This window comes from Galeopterus variegatus, unplaced genomic scaffold (genome assembly GCF_000696425.1).
Source record: "Galeopterus variegatus unplaced genomic scaffold, G_variegatus-3.0.2 Scaffold2184, whole genome shotgun sequence".
NCBI classification, from domain to species: domain Eukaryota; kingdom Metazoa; phylum Chordata; class Mammalia; order Dermoptera; family Cynocephalidae; genus Galeopterus; species Galeopterus variegatus.
Window position 1 is genome coordinate 18,586 of NW_007728295.1, and position 24,010 is coordinate 42,595.

The 24,010-nt window shown below is 37.4% G+C and overlaps 1 protein-coding gene across 1 annotated transcript in view; it reads left to right on the plus strand.

Moving 5' to 3' along the window:
- Nucleotides 1-239: 239 nt before the first annotated feature.
- Nucleotides 240-24,010, plus strand: part of LOC103597074 (receptor-type tyrosine-protein phosphatase delta) — a gene marked incomplete at its 3' end in the record, with an annotated part of 296,277 nt that continues 272,506 nt past the window's right edge. Inside the window, exon 1 of the mRNA XM_008580873.1 lies at nucleotides 240-400. Coding sequence (XP_008579095.1) covers nucleotides 337-400 — 64 coding nt within the window. The remainder of the gene's footprint in view (nucleotides 401-24,010) is intronic.

Below are 24,010 nucleotides of genomic sequence, written 5' to 3' on the forward strand. Positions count from 1 at the left end.
AAATCCAAGGTAGTTGGCTTTAAGATGCCTGAAAACAGGAATGCCAGGCCTCCCACATCTTACACACCAAGTTATTTTCTTTTCATACAAAGGCATGACCGTTACAATTTATTGTGTGTTTACAATGGATTTTGTCACTCGTAGTGGTTGTGATGGAATACGAAGGAAAAAGTGAGAAATCTAAGCGTCTTTGTGTTTTCTTCCCCTTCTTTTCTCTTCCTCTCCCTTTCCAGGCTCTGAAAGTGTTCTAGCTGAAATTTCAGACCGGACAGACGTGCTGCGGCTTCGGAGGCAGTGATCGCAAGCTGCCAGCGCACGCTGCTGCCAAGCTGCAGGATGGTGCACGTCGCCAGGCCGCTGCTGCTGCTGCTCGCTTTCTTCCTCCGTGCGGATGCTGAGAGTAAGCCATTCTCCCCTTCTCTAGGGGGCTGTGACCATAATGAGTGGTTTTGTTTGCAGTTGGCACCGGGCTCAGGGCCGCTGAATACATTTCCTTTGGAAGTAAATCCTGAGACACTGTGGGATCCTCCTTGGCTACCAGCCAGCCTTTGAAAGCGATTATTGACGTGACTTCCTTACCATTTCCTCTCCCTCTTAGTGCCCTTTTATTGTGCATTGAAGTGCTCCTACTGTTTATTTTTATTTTTACTTTTTTATACCTCTTACCAGCCTGGTGGCAAAGATATTGTGAGACCAACGATATAACTCAGACTGAGGTTAACCTGTTGGTGCCAGTAAATAAACATGGTTCAGATCCATCAGAAATTCCTTTAGTTTTTGTGGATATTTCTATGTTTAGAAAAATGCACAATGTCACATTGAGTCCAATTAAACTTCCAAGCCCCTTGTAGCTGTCATAGCAGCTGTTCTAATGTACTGTTTCCGACAGCTGTCGTTGAGTACAGTATTCAAACAAATCAAGCAGAACTGACAACTTTGTGGCTGAGTGAAGGGTCTGGAAGCACGAGGAGAATTCTGTGAATACAGACACCAAAGTTTGGATTTCTGGACTCAATTTATGAAACTGCAATTGTTGTCAGTTAGCTTGCCAGTTAATGAGAAGATCATATTTCCTTTGTAATTAGGAAATCATTAGTCTACCTTGATTACATGTGTTTCTTTTCCCATCTGTCCTGTGGCTTTTTGGAAGAGGTAGCACTGAAAAAAGACATGTCTCTGGCTTGTCTTCACTGACATGTCTGGTTCCTTGGCAGTGGCTTAGTTCATATGTGAGTTGGCCATTCTCTTTGGGCATCCCCTGGTAAGATTAAAATGTTTAACATGTGCCGTCATTAACTTTTCCCTCCACTGTGTCAGTGGACTGTGTCACTATGTCAGTGAGATTGCATTTGATTCCTCATGTTAAGGATGTTTTGAAGACAAACATCCTGTGTCATCTTGGCCCCTTTCTGTTAATTGCATTTTGACAAGAATTCCCTCAATAGCAGCCAAGTGCTTAGTTTAAATAGGGGCTCTATTTTCTAAAGAGGTCTTTGGAGGAGTGAAAGGAATAATGTTAATAATAGGATACATATGGAACGTGCGTGTTTTAAGCACAACATTCCCTGGTTAATAATGTATATAGTCTCCTAATTAGCATTTGGGAGTGTCGGTTTAAGGTGAAGCCAAGGAATTTCTAGTCCAATGCCAGCAAATAATTAACTGGGAAAAGACCCAAATGTAAGATGCTCTTGTTATTTTAAAGCCATTTATGTCAAAACTTGTTTTAAAGTTAAAATCTAAATTTAGTTTATTAAAGAGAAATTGGGCACATGGCTTCTTTTTTTTGGCTGGAGTGCAAAAGTAAGTTGTTTCACCATTGTTAAATTTTGGCAAACGCATATTAAGACCCTGAGAACCCACTTTAATGTCAGATCACAATGAGAGATTTTCTTCAAGTTACTAGATATAATTATTGGATATCTATGAAGTTAAGTAAAATAAGATAAGTAAGATTGTTCTGCTGTTGAGTAGCTGTGCTTTTGCTTAATTCTCTTGTCGAAACGGGCCGACGATGTCAAGAGTTTAGGAACAAGTACTTTTTAAATTGTTTTTTTTTAAATGTGTACTACAGATGGCTGGCACCTACTCTTCCTGGGCGTTCCCTTCTCCCTCTCCTACTTTATCATACTTCTTATACAGTATAGTCCTCCAAAAGAGATCACAAAGGCCCTTGGGAGAAATTTCAGTTAAGATATTTACCATGCTATATATTTATGTGATATCAGCTTTCAACCTCAAGATGTCACTTGAAAAGGACTCCATTCCTTCTCACTCTTCCCACTGCAGCTAAAAAGAGGGAACAGGCTTCTACTTTGCGAAATCAATTTTGATTAGTTTTGCCCTTGTCTACTCAGCCTTGATTTAGTATATTTTCCCTTTAACAGATTCATTTGGCACCTGTATCCTGAAAGTTCCTGACCAAAGAGGAAAATTTAGCCATATCTGTTTAGGTACATTTTGAAAGAAGAAGAAAAATCCATTAGTAGTCTACTGGAGGGTATTTGTGGCACACATGAAAGTACGTGGTAGAGTCAGAGATATAATTTTAGTCACGAAAAATGTTTAAAGAACAATTGGTAAAGTAGGATTTAGATTATAACCCATTAAATTGTGTCATTACCTTTTCTTGAAACACTGAAAAAAACCAAAGATATATGTAGACTACAGAAAAATTTGATTTCTTCATCATCATATAAAGATAATATTTTTTAGGCTTCCATTAGCCTGAAAATATTCCTGATAATATTTTTCAGGTCACTGGTTTATTTTCTTATGCCTTCTTTAGGATATCTATCCATATTTGTTTTCCCCTTTTACCTTACTGATCTAAGGGATCCAGACTTATATTTCAAAACTTAGTAGTAGCTTGTCAGAGCCATTTGAGAACTATGAAATAATTTTTAAAGTTTTTTTTCCTTTGAAAAAAGGAAAAGGAAAGAAGCCACTCTAGTTTACCATGTTAATCTAATGTGTCCAACTCACTCCGTGTTGAAATGATTAATTTCAAAGAGCCTCGGTGTCAGGATTATAATCTGCTGTGTAGAATGCCACAGCAAAGTGTTAGGTGTGATGTCGCATTAAGTAGGGGAGCTCTTATGAGCCTTGATTCAAACCTAGGTTGAAATATTGTGATAATATCCCTGTAGCAGGAAATCATAGTCTTTGCCATTGCCAATTCAAAATGCCCTGTAGATCCCCATTATTATTTTAGAAGGCTGATATGTGTGTGGATCTTATTTCATATCTATGTCTTGAATGCTCCAGTTGATTTTGCTTCTTGTTTCTCGAATGCACGTATTGATGGTAGAGCTGTGGTCTCAGGGAACAGGTCAAGTGGGACTTCTGTCTGAGCACCATGACTTTCCTCATGCTGGGCCAACCAGTGCTCTGATTTAGGTAGTGGTCTGACTGAGGTCAATTCAGCAGTAACATGCAAGCAAATTAAACATGAATTTAGATTTTATTAGTGTAGTCCTGAGGCAAATCTTCTTTTTGGCTGAGTTTCATAACAGCTTCTGGCAGTTTCATTTCATACATAGCTTTAGTTTGCTATTTACCAGTCATTAAAAAAAAAAAAAAATGGCCAAGAACCTGCCATTAGCATCACCGTTGTCAGACCAGTTTCACTCTAATGAAATAACTTACAACTTTCTGTTACATTCTAGACCTGAGTTAACACTTGGGCTGCTATCATTGTTCCTGAGTGTTTACTGTATCTCTGTTAGAGACACTTTTTTATTTTTTGGATACAACTCTTGATAGTTTAATCCCTCATAAGGTTTAGTTTATTCTTTTTTTTTCATTGCTTTTTGTCATTTTTCCATCTCAGGGGGTGACTACTTCCTCACTTTCCTTTCTTATTGTTGAAGAACCTTCCTGTAGTCCTTGTCTGGTCACACTATTTCTGTCCTGTATGAAAGCAGATTTTTCCTCCCTTTGGTGTTATAGCACTATATCCCATGGAACTTCTTTCTTTCTTTGATGTTAGAGAACAGTCTGGCATCCATCCTGTAAGATAATCACTTTTACCTTAAGTATTTCCCGGTAGGCAACATAGGATAATGGCTAAAAATGTGAGCTCTGAAACCAAAGTCTAGTTTTGAATTCTTGCTGTCATTTGGTGATTCTTGCTTGCTTCCTCAGTTTCTCATATCTTTGTCATTTTTACAAATCATGCTTTTTTGCCTCCCTTTCCCTATCTTTAAATGTGGATGATGGTGATTATGATGATGATGATGGTATAGTATGATTCCTACTCTTAGGTTTTGTGAGGATTAAATGAGTTAAAACACATAGATCAATGGATAACATAAGCTTGCTTCTCTGTGAAGTCCTACACATGGGACATTCTTATTAACCCTTGTCCCTAGGAATTAAACTGAAAATCAAGAGGGGATATATGAAGCATATCTGCTTTAGTCAAGCTTAAAAGAAAAAAAAGAGCTTCTCTCTTAAAATTACCTATTTAAAATTAATTTGGCTTCATGAGGATGGATAATGGAAGGTGTTTCATCTGTCTGTTCTGATGCTTCTTGTGATGCATTTTCTTGAGCTGCTCAGAGGAAGGAGCTATAGATTTTCTTGTAAGCAAATACACAGCCATTGGTCCAGAAGCCATTGGTAGCACACAGCCATTGGTCCAGAAAGCTGAAGACAGAGTTGAGCATGGTGAAAAAGAGAGTGAGTGGCCATTGATATGGCTAGGAATTATTTTGCAAGAAACAAAGCACTTTTTTTTTTTTTTTAAAGGAAGAAAAAAAATGATGGGGTTGAAGGGTAGGGCAAAGGCTTCCTTTTGCATTTGGCGGAAATTAGTGAGATCTTTCAAAATGAATTTAGGAATGGAAAACCTATCTTTCTTATGTCATTAAAATGCATATCTTCAAACAGGTTAGTTCACCCCATGAACAATCATATCTCATTAAAATATATTTGTTTTTATTTTAGATTATGAGTGCACCTCCCTTAAAAAAATTTAACTATCCTTTAAAATGTAAATGGCTTGGGATGATGAAAATGTTTTAAAATTAGATTGGGGTGATGCTATTAATAGTATGTAAACATACTAAATTCTGTTGAATTGCACACTCTAAATGGGTGAAGTGTATGGTATGTGGATTATATCTCAATTAGAGCTAGTAAGGAAAAGGTAAATCGCTGTTTACCCTGTTCCTTGGTTAGAGACCCTTTAATATGTCCAATCTGAAGGTAATGTGTGTTGGTTTCCTCAAGTGAGTTAGAATAAGATGTGTTCATTTAGGAGAGCAGAGAGAAAGCCAGCTCATTTACCATGTTTATCAATGCCTGCCTTGTTTTCCTTTTCTCTGAATTGACAGAGGTGTGACAAAGTAAAAATGCTATTTCTCCCTCCTCCTTCCTTTCCTCCCTTTTAAGTAGCTAAATTAGCAACATCCAGCTGTCTGTAGCAAAGAAAATATTCCAGCTATTTTACTGATCCTTTAGCCCATTGTGAAGTTTCTGTGGCTTTCCGAATTAATTGCTCCCAGCAGAGCTGTAGCTACGCTGGTAAGGTTAAGAATATGTCATAAAATCAACACATGTGTACACTTCAAAGCGTTTTATTGAGTGTAGTGGGACTTTTTTTTTTTAATCCAACGTATGGCATATTTGTTATCTCTAATCACTATTTGTGATAGGGCCCAAGCTTGAAGAATGTAAAATCTTTGTCAGCTAGTTCCTATTATTTGTCATAGCCTGGTGGTATTTGATTCTGCTCTGTGATTTCTTCATTTCTTTCCCTTCATATTCTTAGTTTCTTTAATTTTCTTCAATCAGCTACTGTTTACCTGATCCATTTCACAGAAACTTGATTTGTTTCAGAGCTCCCTCTCCACCTGCCCGTGGCTCTAAGTCAACATTCATCTTGAAATGAAGAAGCAAAAGAAAAGTATTTGTGATTGGGTGGAAAAGCCACTTTAAAACCAATCCTCTGACCTATAATTTTACATTTTTTCTTTTCCTCAGTTTGCTTTAGCTTCATTTATTCCTTCACCCAACTTGTGTGTGCGTGTACACGTGCGTGCGTGGACACGTTTGTGCCTGTTGTGGAGAAAGTTTTGTGCAAAATGGTGGGGATGTAAAAATTTTTAAATTTAAAAAATTGAAAATTTTAGTTTAAAAAATTACCAACCTGTAATCAATTTTCAGAATTTATAGCTCAAATTTTAGGATGCTCTCAAGCAGTATTCTCAAACTTTATCTATAGGCAGGAAGTGGTATGTAAGAATATGGACTCTGGAGGAGAGAGCTTGTGTTCAGATCCTGCCTCCGCTGTATAGTTTACTTTGAACATAGGCAAGTGACAAATCACTATGTATCTTTCATCTGTAAAATGAAGATAAAAATAGCACACACTTGTTATGGTTATCATAAGGATTAAATAAAGAACTGCTTGTAAAGCATTTTGAATAATAGGATTAAATGTTTACTAAATGTTAGTTGCTGTTACGCTTTTTTTCTCATTAGCTTGCAAACATTTCTAAATTAGGAACATCTATGTTTATATCTCTGTTTGCATTTATTATCCCATTAACTTTGTAAATTGAGCAGAATCTTTGAAAAATGTAAATATGTATCTTTACATACATTTATGATTCCAAAGGACATTGACTGATGGGCTCATTCATTCATTTCATAGTCCATTTAAATGTTTATTGGTCACATTTCCTGTGCCAAGCATTGAGTTAACTACTGGGGATAAAATGGTGAGAAAAAGAGATAGGATCTCTGCCCCTAAAAAGCTTAAGCTCTAGTGGGACAGACAAGTATTTAACGTTAATCTTAACATTTTACATTTTCTGTGGCAGTGTTAAAAGGGAAGAAAATAGGCAGCTAAGTGTCTCATGTGTTCTGAAGAGTAATAAAAAGCTTTCCTGAAGGAGTAATTTATTTTTTTATTTTGAAATAATTTTAGACTTACAAAAAGTTATTAAAATTGTACAGGAATTTCCCATGTACTCTTCACCCAGTTTTCCCCAATAATAATATATTACATAATGACAGTACATTATTGAAACCAGGAAGTCAACATTGTTGGCCTAGTATTATTAAATAAACTACAGTTGTCATTTGGATTTTACCAATTTTTACATGCACTCATTTTTTAAAGGTGTATAGTTCATTAAATTTGACCACATGCATAGCTATAAGGGAATCATTTTGAAAGTATTATCTGAGGGATGAATGGAGGTTAACTGAACTATACCTGATAGAGAAGAACTCCTGTAGTTGAAGGAAGAGCGCTCTCATATACCCCCAAACAGGGAGAATCTGGTGTATTCTGGACACTAAAACAAGGGATGTGGCTGGATCCCAAACAGTGAGAAGTAGAGAGGACTCAATTAAGGCTAGACAGGTAGATGGAGACTGATTAATGCAAGGCTTCACAGACCTTCAATATCTTGGTTTTTATTCTATGTAAATCACTGAATTATTTTTAAGCTGTGACAGATATTTGCATTTTAAAGAGATCAGTGAAGATACAGGGTGGAGACACGCTTTGGAGGAAGACCAGACAGAGTGGCCTTGAGATCCAGGAGGCTGGTTGGAAGTTATGGAGAAAATGAGGTTGGTAGAGGTTAGGGAGGCTAGACGGCTTTGACAGTTAACAATAATCTTAATTGACTTCAGTGAAGATGCGTTCTCCTAAAGCTTGAACCACCGACAGATTGTTATAATCTGGAGTGAAAGAGAAAACCAAGCCAAGAAGGAACCTAATGCATACTTAATACCTTACAAGTAATCTTTTGTTTTTGACATGGCCCTATTCTGCCTTCCCCACCCCAAATCTCTATTCATTCTTGTAACTTTACTTTTTGATTGTAGAGTTCAAGTAATTTTATTTCAACTTATCTTTATGTTAATATCTGCTAAAAATGTTGAATCCAGAATCAATTTAAAAATGTGAAAGAAATTTAATACCTTACTAAAAGATATTTCAGTTCAGTTTTGCTGTCTGACAAAAGTTTTAAATCCTCTCTACAATTTGCAATGGGTTTTGCAAAACTCATCACATAGTATTGTGATCATTTATAATAACTACAGTTATTAAATCTGACATTAAAATATACTAACTACTTATATATTCAGTTTAAAAAACAGCACACAATACATTACTTTTGAGCTCAAAGTACAGAAAGTATAACAAACTTACTAAGCCAAATATGTTCCAATAGTGTTTCTTTTCTTTTTTAGTTTTTTTGTTAAATAAATGTTTGAGATGCTTATAAACAACTGAGAGAATAATAGTATGATATTGTTTATAACTAAAAAGGTCATTTAAACCTTTATGCTAGAGTGATTTCTAGTCATTACAAAGAAAACCCCTCTAATACCTATATTTATCTTTTAGGAGTAAATTTAAATCACAACGTTTAATTTAAAAGTGATAATATTTCATTCAGTAAAAGACTACCGTGTGCCCCCAACAAGCCAGATCCAGGTTCCTGTTATCCCAGAATTGGCGTTCTGGTTGGGGCATGGTGGAGGAGGAGAGGTGCAGCAGGACTTGGTTATAGGCAGAAAGTAAATGTGCAGTGTGACGACCAACAGTGAAAAATGTCACAAAGGTCATAAAATAGGGTGATGTGATATGAGAATCAGGGAGGGTCTCAGGGGGAACCAATACGACCCCTTCCTTTTGTGTTAAGGAAGGTGTTGCTACATGAGATTCAGCACTTGCTCTGAATGACAGGAAGGGGGCAGCCATGAAAAAGTGGAGTTGAGAGGCTCCGGGCAGATGGAGCAGTGAGTGCAAAGGCACTGAGGCCACAGGAGCCGAGTGTGTTCAAAGGACCAAATATTTGGCAAGTATGAAGGGAAACAGCTATATTCTTGGGATATTTATAAAACTTGAGTGCTATTATCCTCTACTGGGAGATATGTAGATATATATATATTCCCCTCTCCCCCCCAAATAGTGCATTGGTGGTTTGGTATAACCTCTTGATCAAGTTATAAACTCATTGTCTAAACAAATTAACTGAAGTTTCCTTTGTACCAACCAGTAGAGACTTGGAACACTAAAGCCTTTGGTTAACAAAAGCACAAATGTCTGCTTTTAGCTCTTATTCTCGGACCAGTTTTATGTTTCTTTTATTTTATTTTATTTTTTTGTCTTTTTTTCTTTTTCCGTGTCCGGCAACGGATCGCAACCCTCAGTGTTGCCCCCAGGCAGAAAGTAAATGTGCAGTGTGACGACCAACAGTGAAAAATGTCACAAAGGTCATAAAATAGGGTGATGTGATATGAGAATCAGGGAGGGTCTGGGGGGGAACCAATACGACCCCTTCCTTTTGTGTTAAGGAAGGTGTTGCTACATGAGATTCAACACTTGCTCTGAATGACAGGAAGGGGGCAGCCATGAAAAAGTGGAGTTGAGAGGCTCCGGGCAGATGGAGCAGTGAGTGCAAAGGCACTGAGGCCACAGGAGCCAAGTGTGTTCAAAGGACCAAATATTTGGCAAGTATGTAGGGAAACAGCTATATTCTTGGGATATTTATAAAACTTGAGTGCTATTATCCTCTACTGGGAGATATGTAGATATATATATATATTCCCCCCTCCCCCCCAAATAGTGCATTGGTGGTTTGGTATAACCTCTTGATCAAGTTATAAACTCATTGTCTAAACAACTTAACTGAAGTTTCCTTTGTACCAACCAGTAGAGACTTGGAACACTAAAGCCTTTGGTTAACAAAAGCACAAATGTCTGCTTTTAGCTCTTATTCTCGGACCAGTTTTATGTTTCTTTTATTTTATTTTATTTTTTTGTCTTTTTTTCTTTTTGAAAGCAGATGATAGTTTTACACTGGAAACAGGTAGTTCAGTCTACACTTCCTCTCATCAATATCTGTAGCTGGAGAGGAGTAAGGGGGGGACATTTGTAAAGCAAGGCTGTAACTGGAGGGCGATGGCCAACACGCAATTGCAGACAAGAAAGGGACTTTTATAGGTCTTTTCTCTAGATGCTTCCATTTAGTCAAAATTATAGCAATAGGATTCCTAAGTGATTCTTAGGTAGTAATCCCCATATAGATGAAAGCTTTTTATTAAAATCTTCCCTGGTAAACCTCTTCCATTTGGGGGAAATACAACTTTATTGTTTTCTCTGATTTAACATATGTGGATTTAGTTTTAAGCCCAATGGGAATGTAAGGTAATGAAAATGATTATTAAACCATAACATAAATGTTTTCTCTAAAATAGTACATACATGGATGGTATCGACAACCAGATTTGGTTTAAATTCTGCCTCCTCTGCTTACCTGGAGCGATTTTCTCAACTCTTGTGACCCTTGGAGGATGCTCAGAGCTCTTGCAGCTTCCTGTGAAGCTTAAATGAGATCCTGAACGTGGAGTCTGAAAAGGTCTGATGCATAGGTATTCAGTAAACGTTTGTTTTCATCCTATTCTATATGTGCATATGGTAGTGTGCGACAGCAGGAATCAGCCATCGAGCAATTTCACTCTTAAGATGATTTTCAGATCAAGGAATTAGCAATATACACCTTACAGCAGCAACAAACAAAACTAACCAAACAAAAAAGGCAACTGTATTATGGATTTGTATTATAATATACTGCTGAAAACCTAGTGAAATCTCTCCATGCTATGTTTATGCCGTTAGGGTAGCCCAGGGTTTCTCACTGTTGCTGCTATTGACATTTTAGTGTGGATAATCCTTTGTTCTGCGGGGGCTGTCCTGAGTATTTCCATGTGTAGCAGCACCCCTACCTTCTACCCAATACTTGTGACAGTGATTTCCATACCTTTCTAAATTGTTCCCTGGGAAAAGGGAGCAAAATCACCCCTGGTTGAGAACCACTGATATGGCTTGTGAAATCTTTGGAACAGAATGTTGGGGCAGAGGTTAGGAGAGGTAGATACTGCCCATCTAACTTCTCTTGGGTTCAGAAGGGGGAAATTTTGTCAGAACATGATAGACCTTTCACAAGTTCTTGAAATCAGCTATGCAAATTGGGAAAGGTAAATCATAGTTCTGTTTAATATCTGTATAACCAGAGACACATTTCATACTCTCTTCATGTCTCAGTTTTGTTATCTGGAGCATTGGAGGGTAATGATAGGGTAGCAATGAAGATTAAATGAGCTAACCAATGTAAGGGGCTTAGGACTATGTCTGGCACATAGTAAGTGCTAATTAAATGTTAGCCATTGTTCTTATTATATTATGTATTTTATAGTATATTACTTTAATTTTGTTAATATTTTATTTTATTTTAGCAATAAAAACAATTTTTTCCCACAACAATGATCATGATAGTATATTTACCTTGAATAGTTATTTAAACACTTTATATCTTTAATCTCATTTGTTCCTGAATATTCTTAGAGAAGGCAACATACCTTTTATCATCCCCACTTCTCAGAGAAAAGAAATCAAGGGTCAGAGCAGATAACCTGCCTAGAGCAAAAAGGTGAGCAGTTGATGGGGAAGGACCTAGAACTCAGCTCTCTTGACTCCTTGTCCAGGGAAGAGGCAGAACAGCTAAAAAGAGCAGGCCCAAGAGCTCAAAATACACAGCAGCCAGACCCATGCACCGAGGGCCCAAGTGATACCACCCAGATATCAGGCCCCAGAGTCACCAGACCATTGGAGTTATCCAGAGTCTTCACTGTTAGTCATAATGAGGACTTGGAGTCATGGAGTTAAGACTGCTTCATATTCACAACTTATTCACTGTTTAAGAATCAGAGAAGTGTCAGATGACTTTTAGAATGGCTTCTGTCCAATTTCAACTAAACAAAAGGGAGAAAACCCTATCAATTTGCAAAATTTTGAGTTCAGAGTGACTAGTGTTTTATTATAAAATGATTTTTATTTTTCATTATGCTTCCTTGTTGCTCTTATCTGTCAATCTGATTCTAAATTGTCAGCAGTAAAGTCTGCTTTCAAGATTTAATCGTCATAATCATGATATCACCATTGCCATTGTCATGGTGCCATAGAATGGAAATCATGGCCAAAATATTTTACAGTTACTTTCATCAAGGTGGAGTCAGTTTCCCCTTCCCTTGACTTGCTTTGACCCATAATAGCATGGTGCAGAAGTGATGCTACACCAGCTCTGGGCCGAGGCTTTAGAAGTCTTGGGAGCTTCCTCTTTCACTCTCTGGTACCTTGAGTCATCACAGCAAATGCCAGGTACTGTGTTGAAAGGACCCCTGGAGAGAGAGAGAGCTGCTCAACCAGCTCACACCTCTTGCAGTCATCCCAGGTGAAGAACCGGGTATGTGAGAGAAGCCATCTCAGCATTCCAGCCAGAGTCCAGCCTCTTCCTGATGGCGGCAAGCCACATGAGTGACCTCAGGTGAGACGAAGATTAGAAACTTCCAACTGAAGCCTGGATGGCAGAATCACATCTAAAGAAATCTTTGCCTTAAGCAACTTTTGAGAGGGTTTGTAACAAGCAACAGATAACTAGAACGTGTGGTCATTATTGCCACCAGAATGAAGCACCTACCAGGCTGGGGAGCAATCTTAGATCTGAAGTTGTTTTAACCTTCCTTCTTCTCTGGAACTGTAACACAGAGGATGTTTTAGATAACACACATTTAAGTGCAGTCCTTCTTTGGTAAGTGAACACATTGATATATAGCAGTTAAAGCCCTAAGTAGTGCTAATGTTCTGAAAACTTTACACATTTTGCATGCCTTTTGACCAGAGGTTGGCAAATGTTTTCTGAAAAGAGCTATATGGTAAATATTTTTGGCTTTGTGGACCATATGATTTCTTTCACAACTATTTGACTCTGCCCTTGGCAAGAAAGCAGCCACACAATATTTAAATAAATGTATGTAGCTGTGTTCCAATAAAACTTTATCTAAAAACATATGCAGTGGACAAGATTTGGTCATAGTTTGACAACTCCTCTTTTTGACCTTACTTACTCACCTACAACTTCTCACCAGATAGGGGGACTTGGAGAATATCAGCAGAGGACCTTGGTTTAACCTGGTGAGATTAGTTAAGGGAAAGAGACAAGTTCGATTAGCCTCTTTTAGCACTTTGCTTTACTAGTAATGTTTATTGGGAGCAGAATAATTAGAAGAAATAAGTTCAAGGAGCACATCTCTTGATAAACAAAGATATTTAATAGCTCTTAACCTATAGAATTTGTGTGGAAAAAGCTTTGCCTGTTACTGCGCTTTATGTCTTTTGGGGGCGCTTTGGGTATTTGGCTGTTAGAGCCACTTCAAATTACAAACTCCTGAAAAATGAATAATTTGTTAGCTGTGAGATAGTTTTCATTGCACTGTGTGCTTGCCATTTGGAACTATGAGCATCTTATATAGAGAGGGAGGAAAAAAAGTGCTGGAAAGTGTTACATTTGCTAGGAATATTGTATGGGGTCTGTAAAGAAACAGTTTGTAATCAAGGGTATCGAAGCCTGATATTGGCTTCATAAGGGCAAGCAAAAGCAGAAATGTCATGGTGAATTTGATCACTTCACAGGTACTCTACATTTTCAGTGCTTATAAATCAAAAGCAAAATAAAACTCTAATGAGAAAGTGCCATTGATCCAGCAGCAAGTGCTCAGAAATAACACTTATGCTCCATCATGACAGTGAATTGAAAAGCTTTTGTGTGGGGAAAGGAGAGGATGGTATGCAATTTTTTTGCAATTGGAATCCCTGACTCACATGGGAAAATTTAAAGAACCAACTATTGTCAGTTTGTCCTGGCAGCTGGCGGAAGACGCGTGTTTCTGCAAACGTATGAGAGCATAAGCATATTCCCATAAGGACTTAGATGGCTTAGAAGTATATGAGGAAGGAGTACTAATTAGATGAAACAAAAATCTTGGCTAATATGAAGGAAAATGACTAATGGTTAAGTCTATTCAACTATGGAGTGAAACCTCAAGGGAAAGAGTGAGAGCCCCACGGCATGAATCATTTGAAGTAAGTAGCGAAAACCACTGTGGAAAACTACTGTTTCTGAAATAATCAAGTTACATCAGCAAAGGGATATAAAAAGATCATTTAGCAATTGAAAGATACATAATTCTTTTTTTCATTTTAATTGTTCTGATTTAAAGAGATGGAAACAGAAGTGGTATTATGATAATTATAACAAAACAATTACTTGTATTCCGGGATCTATTTTCTCTAGAGAGTTTGCAGTTTTACAAATGAATCTGACACCACCATTGGGCAGGACTTCACTGGCTCACTTGCCTTCAGTGTATTTACTCAGGCCACTAGATTCCTCATTGTAGCCTAAAACAAGCTTTCACAAATGATTCATGATCACCAGCATTTTGTTTGCTTGCGAAGTCTGGTTTTCTAGCTTTGTTGTGTTCTCCCCCACTCCCTTTCTCACTTCACAGCTTTGCCTTTCCAACTCTTACCTGCTCTTCAGGTGTCTTTTTCTGCTGTCTTCATCTACTCTTATTTAGTGCCCGTTCTGTCCCAGGCATTTGGAGTATAAGGAAGACGGGGCTAAGTCACTGCTTTTGGAATAGTGTGGAGACACTAAGGAGATGATTACAATTCTGGGAATCTAGTGCAGTGGTAGGCATATGCGCAGAGTGTTGCCAGGAGCAGATCCCTGTTGGAATTTAGAGGGAATATGAGTAGGTGTGGTGGAGACAGAGAAATTTTGTGCAGTATTAAGGCAAAGCTAAGGAGCTTGGAGTTTGCCTGGTAAATGAGTGATTCTCAACATGATAATACATTGGAATCACTTGGTGATAAAATATAGATTTTTAGGTCCCACACCGACCAATTCAATAAAAGGACATGAAGGTGGCCGGCCAGTTAGCTCAGATGGTCAGATGTCACCAAGGTGACAAGGTGACACCTATACCAGCCAACTGCCCTGCCCCCTCTGCCCCAATATATGTGAAGGTAAAGACCAAGCACAGATAATTTTTAAAATGCCCCCTGGTTCACTCTGAATTGCAGCTCACCATTACCAACTATTAGGGGAAGCCAATGAAAACTTTTAAACTGAGAGTTGATATGGTCCAACTTGGATTTTCAAGAGGCTGTTGGCAGCTGTATGGAGTTTGCATTTGCATGTGGGAGACCAGTTAGGAGAGGATGAGAGTCTGAACTGTGATTGTGGTCATGGGATAAAGAAGGGCAGATAGTAAACTTAGGAGTTGGAATCTGCAGGATTCTTATGATGGGTTGAACATGGTAAGTACTGAATGAGTCATAGAAGGGACAGGGAGAGAGGAGAAGTAGCTAGGGAAATACACACTTCTTTGTATATTTCTTTCCCACCCTTGCCCCTCCATCAATACACCCATTGCACATTACTATGGTTTTTGTGTCTCTCCTAGCAGTTATCATAGTTGTCTGTGTCACTTTTAGAGGTGGTTATTTAAAAGTCTCATTTCTCATGCTCAGGGCAAGTGTGTTTACCCATCTCAGATTCTGCCTCCTTCTCCCCTTCCCAATACTGGGCCTTGAATACAGCCAAGGATAGCAAGTTCAGATGCCCGCAGCAACCATGCAAGTAAAATTTATTATTGAAGCAGGCCAGTGTGACTCTTCTGAAAGTTTGTGTTGGATCTCACAAGAGAAGCAACCTCCCAATCTGTTCTTGTCACCTGGGAACGCATGCTCAGTATCTGCTGATTTACCTAGAGAAGATTGAAATCCAGATTTATATGTGAACCATCCCTCACTTTTACATGTTGGCTTGAATTAAAAATCATTAAATACCAATAATACTGAGGCCAAAGGAAGTGCATCTTTGGGATGGATCTCAGCTGGGACCGCAAGTTTTCAGTCTCTGTGTAGGGCCTCGATAGAAATTTGTAGAATGGAAGTGAATACAATTTCCCACTCCCAGCAGTTTCCAGCCCTTTCTGTGGCTTACAGTAGCAGAAAACGTAACAAAGTACCAGCAGCAGACATTTGGGCTGCTTCTGTTTGTGGAAAGTGAATTAAAGAATGGATTCCATTACCTGGTATCTCACACTTAAATATAAAGCAGATGGACACATTTGAAGTACTTTAACTGCAATTATATAAATAGTCCTGGTGCATGTGAATTTGGGATGATGCTTTCTTTGTTTAAATTCTTTAGTTTCCCTTGTAGGTTCTGACAATACAGTGCTTAAAGACCTCAGGTGGCCCCTTATGGCCCAAGCCTGGGCAGAGAGGCTTCCTCTCCCACCCCCTGGTTTCATCCATCCCCTCGAGTCAAGTCAGCTTGGTTGGTGGCACTACACTCCTCTTTCTCTCAGGGACTGCTCTGGCTACCTAATATGTAGTCTCAGAACATTTAAGGCTAAAGAGCAATCGAACACTTGTGCAGCCAGTAAGTTAGCATTTCCAAGACCAGTTCTCAGAAGGGCACTGCTCAAGTGAGCAGCTGGGTGAAAACACAAGAATTTACTCTTACAGTGATGTCTGGGTGATACAATATTTCTGTGAAAATGACTTTTGAATTGTCTGAAGACTAAAGATTTGGTGCTAAAACTTTTAGTTTTGGCCCAACTGCTGCATTTTAGGTAGACAAGATGGGGACTCAGTTCAATAACAAACCAGATACCAGAGTTCAAATCAAATGTTTGTTTATGTCCGGAATTCTGGCACTGGACATTTAGTTACGCGGGAGTTGTGGTTTTATTGTTTTAAGTCTTTACTTTTTAATCCTCTCAGATTGTTTTATAAATAAATAAAAAGCATACAAATGCCTAGGTTTCTAAGAATGCATTTAAGATTTTTGACGTTCTAAAGAATTAATATTGTTTTTATTATGTTCAAATTTTATTAACATGAAAAGACCTAATACAGTAGAATAAGATGCACATTATCTAGAAGATCAACTGTGTGATTAAGTAAGTTGATTGTTCCCTGCTGGGACTACCTCTGAAACTGCTGCGTTTTCAATTCACTTTGGCTTTGGCTTTGGACATGACCGTTGTTCTGGATCCATGAGGCACTTTCTGTCCACTTTCACACTGTAAGGGAGACTTTATATTCCCATACTGCCCAGCTTCCTCTAAAAAAGAAAAAAGAAAAGAAAAAAAAAAAAAAAGGCAAACATAAGAAAAGAAAAAAAAAAAAAAAAGGCAAACATTTAAAATAACACCAGTAAAAGATTTTTACAAAACCTTTCAAATTTTAAAACTATAAAGAGCAAAATGAAGATCTTGTTAAAGAAATGACAGAAATATAAATCTTTTTTTTTATAATGACTTTTTAAAAATTCAGGATGAGAAAATACTGTTACTATAGGCTATCTTTAGCCTTATAATATCCAGCCAAACACTATTTACCAAATGAAAGGTTCAGAAAGAATTGGTACCAAGGCGAGAAATCAGGCGAGAAGAAGTTTATTGGCACAGGCAGCATGGCGGATGCATAGGGAGAGAAACTAGTGTCACCTTGCCCCGGGGGTTGGGTTTATATTTTTTCTTGTGGTGAGTTGTGCTGTTCTGATTGGCCATAGCTTATGTTAATGAGGAGTTAAATGAAATAGCCCATGGGAGTTGTTGAGGCCTTATGTTAATTAGGTGATTTTTAGGTTTGTGATTATTGGTTCCCTTAGTATGTAAAATAGGGTTTCAGAGAGGACAAATGGCATGGGGTTCAGTTGCACTTATGAGTTCCTTTGTCTTTTTACGTTATGGGGAAGTCCCCTAGGGAAGGAACTGCCATTTTGAGTATCTTTGGGTGGTGCTATCTTAAGTAGTCCTCTTCGGACCTAATACCAAATTACTTTGCACAGCTCTTTCCCCATCTCCTTCAGTAAAGTTATGTGATACATTTTTGTAAGGCAGTTAGATTCATTTGTCACAGTCTGCATTCCATCTCTCGTCTTCTTCTTGGTTGATTTTTTAAAATTTATATGCAGTAAAATCTGTTCTTTTTGGTGTATAGTTCTATGTGTTTTAACAGATGTATAGAGTTATGTATCCACTACTACAGTTAGATAGAGCAGTTCGTTCCTTCACCCCTGAAATTCCTTCATAATGCCCCAATATATAGCTCTTGGGTACAGCTTCTTTCACTTCACAAAATGCATTTGAGATTCACTCATGTTGTTGCATGAATCAATAGAGTGTTGCTTGAGTGATATTGCATTGTGTGTGTGTGTGTGTGTGTGTGTGTGTGTATCACAGTTTATTTATTTGGGTTGTTTCAAATATTTGGCAATTATGAATAAAGCTAGAGTAAACATTTTATGGACTGGGAAAACATATGTTTTGTGAGTTTGTGGTGTAGTGATTTTGGGGACTTTCAAAAAAACCAAAAAAACACAGACTTGCAGGCTCTACTCCTAACCAACTGAATCAGAATCTCAGTAGTTGGGATCTGGGCTAATGGCTTTATGAAAGCTCATCAGGTGGCCCTGTTGTGCAGTCAGGTTTAGAATTATTGCTTGGAGACGTATGATCTATTTTTGGTAAATCAGCTCTTTAGGGTTTTTTTTTTAATAGTTATTATTTTTAGTTGGCAAGGCTTAGTAATTATATTTAGGTAATATAAGATTATGCTTCAAATTAGTGTTCTTTCAAGGATTCAGTTTCATTTCAAGGAGATAGTTACTGTATGCTAATTAACCCAAGTCCTTTTTAAAGGTGCATTTATTGAGGTTTAAGTAGTTATGATAGAAATATATTTATAATATGACAATTATGTCTCGCAAGAATATTTTAATAATTATATATTTGATTAAAAGAAGTGCTTGTTAGTTATATAGTGTAATTATATGTTTGAATAAACTATCATTAGAACCAAATGAGCTTCCTTAACTACCAAGACAATTATTTTATATTGCTGATGAAATATATTATTATCTTATGTATTGGTAGTGAGTTCTTACAATGTTTTATAATAATATTTAACAATTTAATCAGTTATGTTGACTTACAGTATGAAGTGACATTAATGCCATTATGAATTGGGCATTTTAGATATGTGACATTAAAATAAAGTAAGATATTGTCACAAAAAACATTAATTACAGAAGAATGCATGGAATTTAAAAAATTTCCTTGAACTAACTACAAATGTTATTTGAAAGCTATATGCTTTGATGATCAAAATACTAAACAAAATGGATTATTATGTCTGTCTTAACTTTAAGCCTAGTTTTATTTAGTGGATAGAGATGCTGAGAATAATTCTGTGATCATTAAGTGTTTGAAGGCTCTTCACAAGTAAAGTTCCAAGAAATAAAGTCTTTTTAATAATACTTGTCCATAATATTTAGATTTTATTTACATGAGTGGTGGTTAATTCTGATTTGAAAACACATTTATAATGACAAAAGGAACATTTTGTTGCTATCCCCTTCATTTACTTCTTACATTGTAATTGCCAATGAACATGAATATATTAGTCTATTTCTTTTGCTTGTAACAAAGTACGTGAAACTGGGTAATTTATAAAAAAAAATAAAATGTATTTCTTGCAGTTTCAGGGGCTGGGAAGTCCAGGGTCTAGGGAATACCTCTGGTGAAGGCCTTGTTGGTGAGTGGTGGATCTACAGTGACTCAGGGTATCACATGGTGAACAGGCTGAGCAAGAGAGAGAGAACTAAGCTACTTATTTTCTCTCCTTATGAAGCCGTGAGAACCGTGCCCATTACTCCAGGAATGGATCAGTCCATTTGCAAGGGTACAGTCCTCACAGTTGGATCACCTCTTAAATGCCGCACCTTTCAATTACCATAATAGGATTTCCTAACCTTTACCACTGTCACAGTGGGGATTAAGTTTCTAATCCATGAAACTTTGGGAGACACATTGAACCCACATCAATGGGCTGTTTAAGTATTTGCCCCAGGATATTTGGGAGAATCGAGACTTTCAGAGATTTTTTTTTTTTTTCTGACAAAGGGGTATAATTCATTACCAGAGGCACATATTGCCCATTGTTGCCAGGAAAAAGGCCTTTCTGGTATTACTAATAGAGCTAATGCTTACTGAGCACTTAGAATGTGCGTGTGCTGTGCTTCATGAGGATTCTCTCATTTATTCAACAACAATCCTGTATTTTAGAAACCCTTATTATGCTAGACTATAAGGTAGGATAAATTGTAGTTTACAGGAGTTAAGCAACTCATCCTTAGTTATTTGTTGTTTGTTCATAAGTGATGAAACTGTGATTCACACCCTTACAGTCTGACTTCAGAGAACTCATGCTTAATTCCTGTGCTACACTGTGTTAACATCATTTGCTCCTGTCTTTATTGAGTTTAAAGGTCCCCTATTCTGTGCTCCCTTAGCATGTTGAACTTACTTTATAACTCTAGTCTTTTTTTGTTTGATTTCTATATTTGATTATATAGACACATCCTCTCATTAGGGCCTAGATGAGTTTTTTTTCCTTTTCTTTTTTTTATTTTTTACATTGATAGATAAAATTATATGTATTTACTGTATATGGCATGATATTTTGAAGTACATATACATTGTGGAATCTGGATAACTAACATACACATTATCTCAGTTATTATTTTTGTCATGAGAACACTTTACATCCACTCTCAGCATTTTTCAACAATAAAATATATTGTTAACTGTAGTCACCATACTGTACAATAGATCTCTTGAACTTATTCCTTCTGTCTAACTGAAATTTCGTATTCTTTGATCAACATCTCCCCAATACTGACCCTGCTGCAACTCTGGCAACTACCCCAGTCCCTGGTAACAACCACCCTTCCATTCTCTGCTGCTATGAGATCCACTTTTTTAGATTCCACATGTGCATGAGATCATACAGTATTTGTCTTTCTGTGCCTGGCTTATTTCACTTAACCTAATGTCCTCCAGGTTCATTCATGTAGATGGAAATAACGGCATACATTCTTTCTTATGGCTGTGTAGTTCCATTGTGTATATACACACCGCATTTTCTTTAGCCATTCATCCATCCATTGATGGAATTAGGTTGATTCCATTTCTTTGCTATTATGAGTAATGCTGTAATAAACATGGGAGTACAGATCTTTTTTCAACATATTGGTTTCATTTCCTTTGGATAGATACTCAGTAGTTGGATTGCTGGATCATATGGTAGTTCTATCTTTAATTTTTTGAGGAACCTCCGTACTGTTTTCCATAATGGCTCTACTCAATTACATTCCCACCAACAGTGTACAAGGGTTCCCTTTTCTCCACATCCTTGGCAACACTTATTATATATTATTTTGATTATAGCCACCCTAACAGGTGTGAGGTGATACTGGCTGACCTCTTCTGTGTTCATTTGTATTTGCATATTGCCTGACACACAGTAGGCTCTTGGTCACTGATTGGCTGATTAAAGAATAGATGTAAATTTCATACAAGGTACCCAGTGTGTTGGATTGAGCTCTCCACTTCATTTCAGAGGTGCCTCTGAGGGCTTATGGAAACTGAATCAGTTATCTTGATTGGTACAGACCCAGCTTATAAAATAACCCTCAGAGCCTTTCATCCATGGTTAAGTTCGAACTCTGCCTATAAGCATAATGCAGTACTGCTATACAAGGAAACCTGTGCTACCGTGGTGAGAAAACACAAAACCAGTGTAGGTGAACCTAGAGATGTGGTTAAGTGTGAGATGATAGATTCTAACACTGTGGTGTGCATCACATGGTTTTCGGCTTGGGGAAATAGTTATTAAAATTGTTTATTGTAGACAAGGATAGATTGTGCTATCATAAGGGCCATGATTAAACACAATAGGCTGAGGTCCTTTCTCTCTGTGAGGCGTAACCAATATAATTAGGGAAATCAGACCATAAAACCTGAAATTCCAAAGTAGATGTAGAAGGTGAGGAAGAAGACTCTCTAGAACTTACCAAAGCTAACCAATTTATGGAACGCTTTGCTCCAAGAACTATGTAATCAAGAAACACTGCTCTTTTCTGATGGATTTTGAAAGAAGCTTTATATTCTTACATACTTACTTTGAAGTAACTCAAATCACAGAAACGGGCGACCAAAGGGAAGCATTTTTGTCTTTGGTTCATTGCTTTCTTTAGAGAGACATAATTCTGTTTAAAATCTGCAATTCTGATGAAATGTTAAATATCCACTGCCTATCCAGGTAACCTCTTTTCACAACTGTCTGTCATGAAGGAATCATTCCAGTATTTTTGCATGAGGTAGGGCGAGATAATATGCCACGTAAATTTTTCTGTAATATACCCACAAATTTTATTGCAGCAACTACAAAAAAGTGTAGTCCTTATGGCCCTATCCTCAAAATAGAAAGTTTGGATAAAGCTAATTGATTGTAGGCTTGCGGTTGTTCATTATCTTAATTAGCCTTGGTAATTAAATCATTAATTGATTGGAGCTGATCCCTTGCTAACAAACAGTAAAACTTAGTGTTTTTCTGCTTGATCCCATAAGAACTGCCAATTCAGTTCTTCATGCACCTTTTCATTTGTGGCGTTTTATGCTGTCAAAGAGTCATGGGCTTTACTCTGCCCTTCCAGCAGGGACAGTGGCACAGGAGGATGACGCTAAACTGTAGACACAGCTGCTGCGTCTGAGGTGTGCTTGTAGCCAGTCTCAACCTGGCTACAATTAACACTGGACACTAAACCGTGCAGATGCAATCCATTATGAAGACAATCCTACTCTGGCATTTAGCTTTCATTGTTTGTTGTGGTTTGCTTGGGTACATTTCTGAGATTGGATTTCCATCAAAGGACCCTAACACTCATTCCTGCCTGGAGTAAGCCCACTTGTCTTTAGTCCTGAGGCTAGCACTTTCAATTCTTAGTCAAGTTCAGAGCCCTGGGATAATCACCCTGTTTTCTAAATATATGAAGTTCTTTTAAAACTTTAAAACCACCTCGGAGTCAGAGAAAAGGAGGGAAGATGCAGACTTAGAGAGCTTCTAGTGAATTGGCAAAATCATGTGCATTTATCTTCAGGTGCTGAAATATGAGATGTTTTCACCAAGCTATTTCAAGTCTGAAAAGTTGCTTTAAAATGAATCACTAATCCAATAATTAAACCAATACTTGAATCAGACTAAACAAAGAAAAGGTAAGTCAGTAAGAAGTTGTTTTACCTTGGAATAAATATCAAACCTTCCTGAAAATCCTATCCTATCTAATTTCAGAAGAACTTCCATAGTAAGTTTGGTTTGATCAAGATCCCTTGGATACAATGAGGTTTTCTTTTTTTAATTTGATGTTCTTTCTTATTATGTTTCTCTTGAGAATTGGGGAAGTAACGAAATTCACAATTGGCTTCTTTTCTCCTTTGCTTGGACTGAGTCTGGCAGTTCCTTGGAATAATTTGAGTCCTGTGCTTCCCTGGTTGACGAGATAGCAGTAGTAAGACAGCAGAATTAGGTTGGAATGAATGCTTGGCTTGGAATTTATACATAGGAGTATAATGCTGCCTGAATGCTCCTAATCACAGTTAGCCATTTTTATTATTATTGACATAGCTTTCAGACAACTCAGCTCATGGAAAAATACAGTGAACAAATATAAATCTTAGGTGCTATTACTGAAAGAAACTCCTAGGAAATACTGGTTCCTACATCATTGGTAGTTTTTATGGTTACTATTTTATTCAATAAACAATAAACATGCAATACATAATTATAAAGACATTTTCTATCTAGACATGCATATGCTTCCTTTAAACTATTTTACATGAATATGATAAATTATTATTTTACATTCTCAGTGTAATGTGTTTAATTGCTGTCAAACCTAGGAAGCAGATATACCTTGTATAGTCTCTTTGCTGTGGCTTCTTATTTGATGTAATAAAGAAACAAGGAAATGCTGGTACAGAAATAGAAAATGTTGTTCCCAAAGTAGTCAAAAATAATTTAAAATTCAAAACTAGTATTACTTGATACCTTAATGTTTGGAAACTTGTTTCTTATAAGTATTCTTCTGTATTTGATTAAAACTTATGAGGCCGGCCCGGTGGCGCACTGGATAGTGCGCCACTTGGGAAGCGCCGCGGCGCTCCCGCCCGAGGGTCCGGATCCCACATACAGACCGGTTCCTGCTCACTGGCTGAG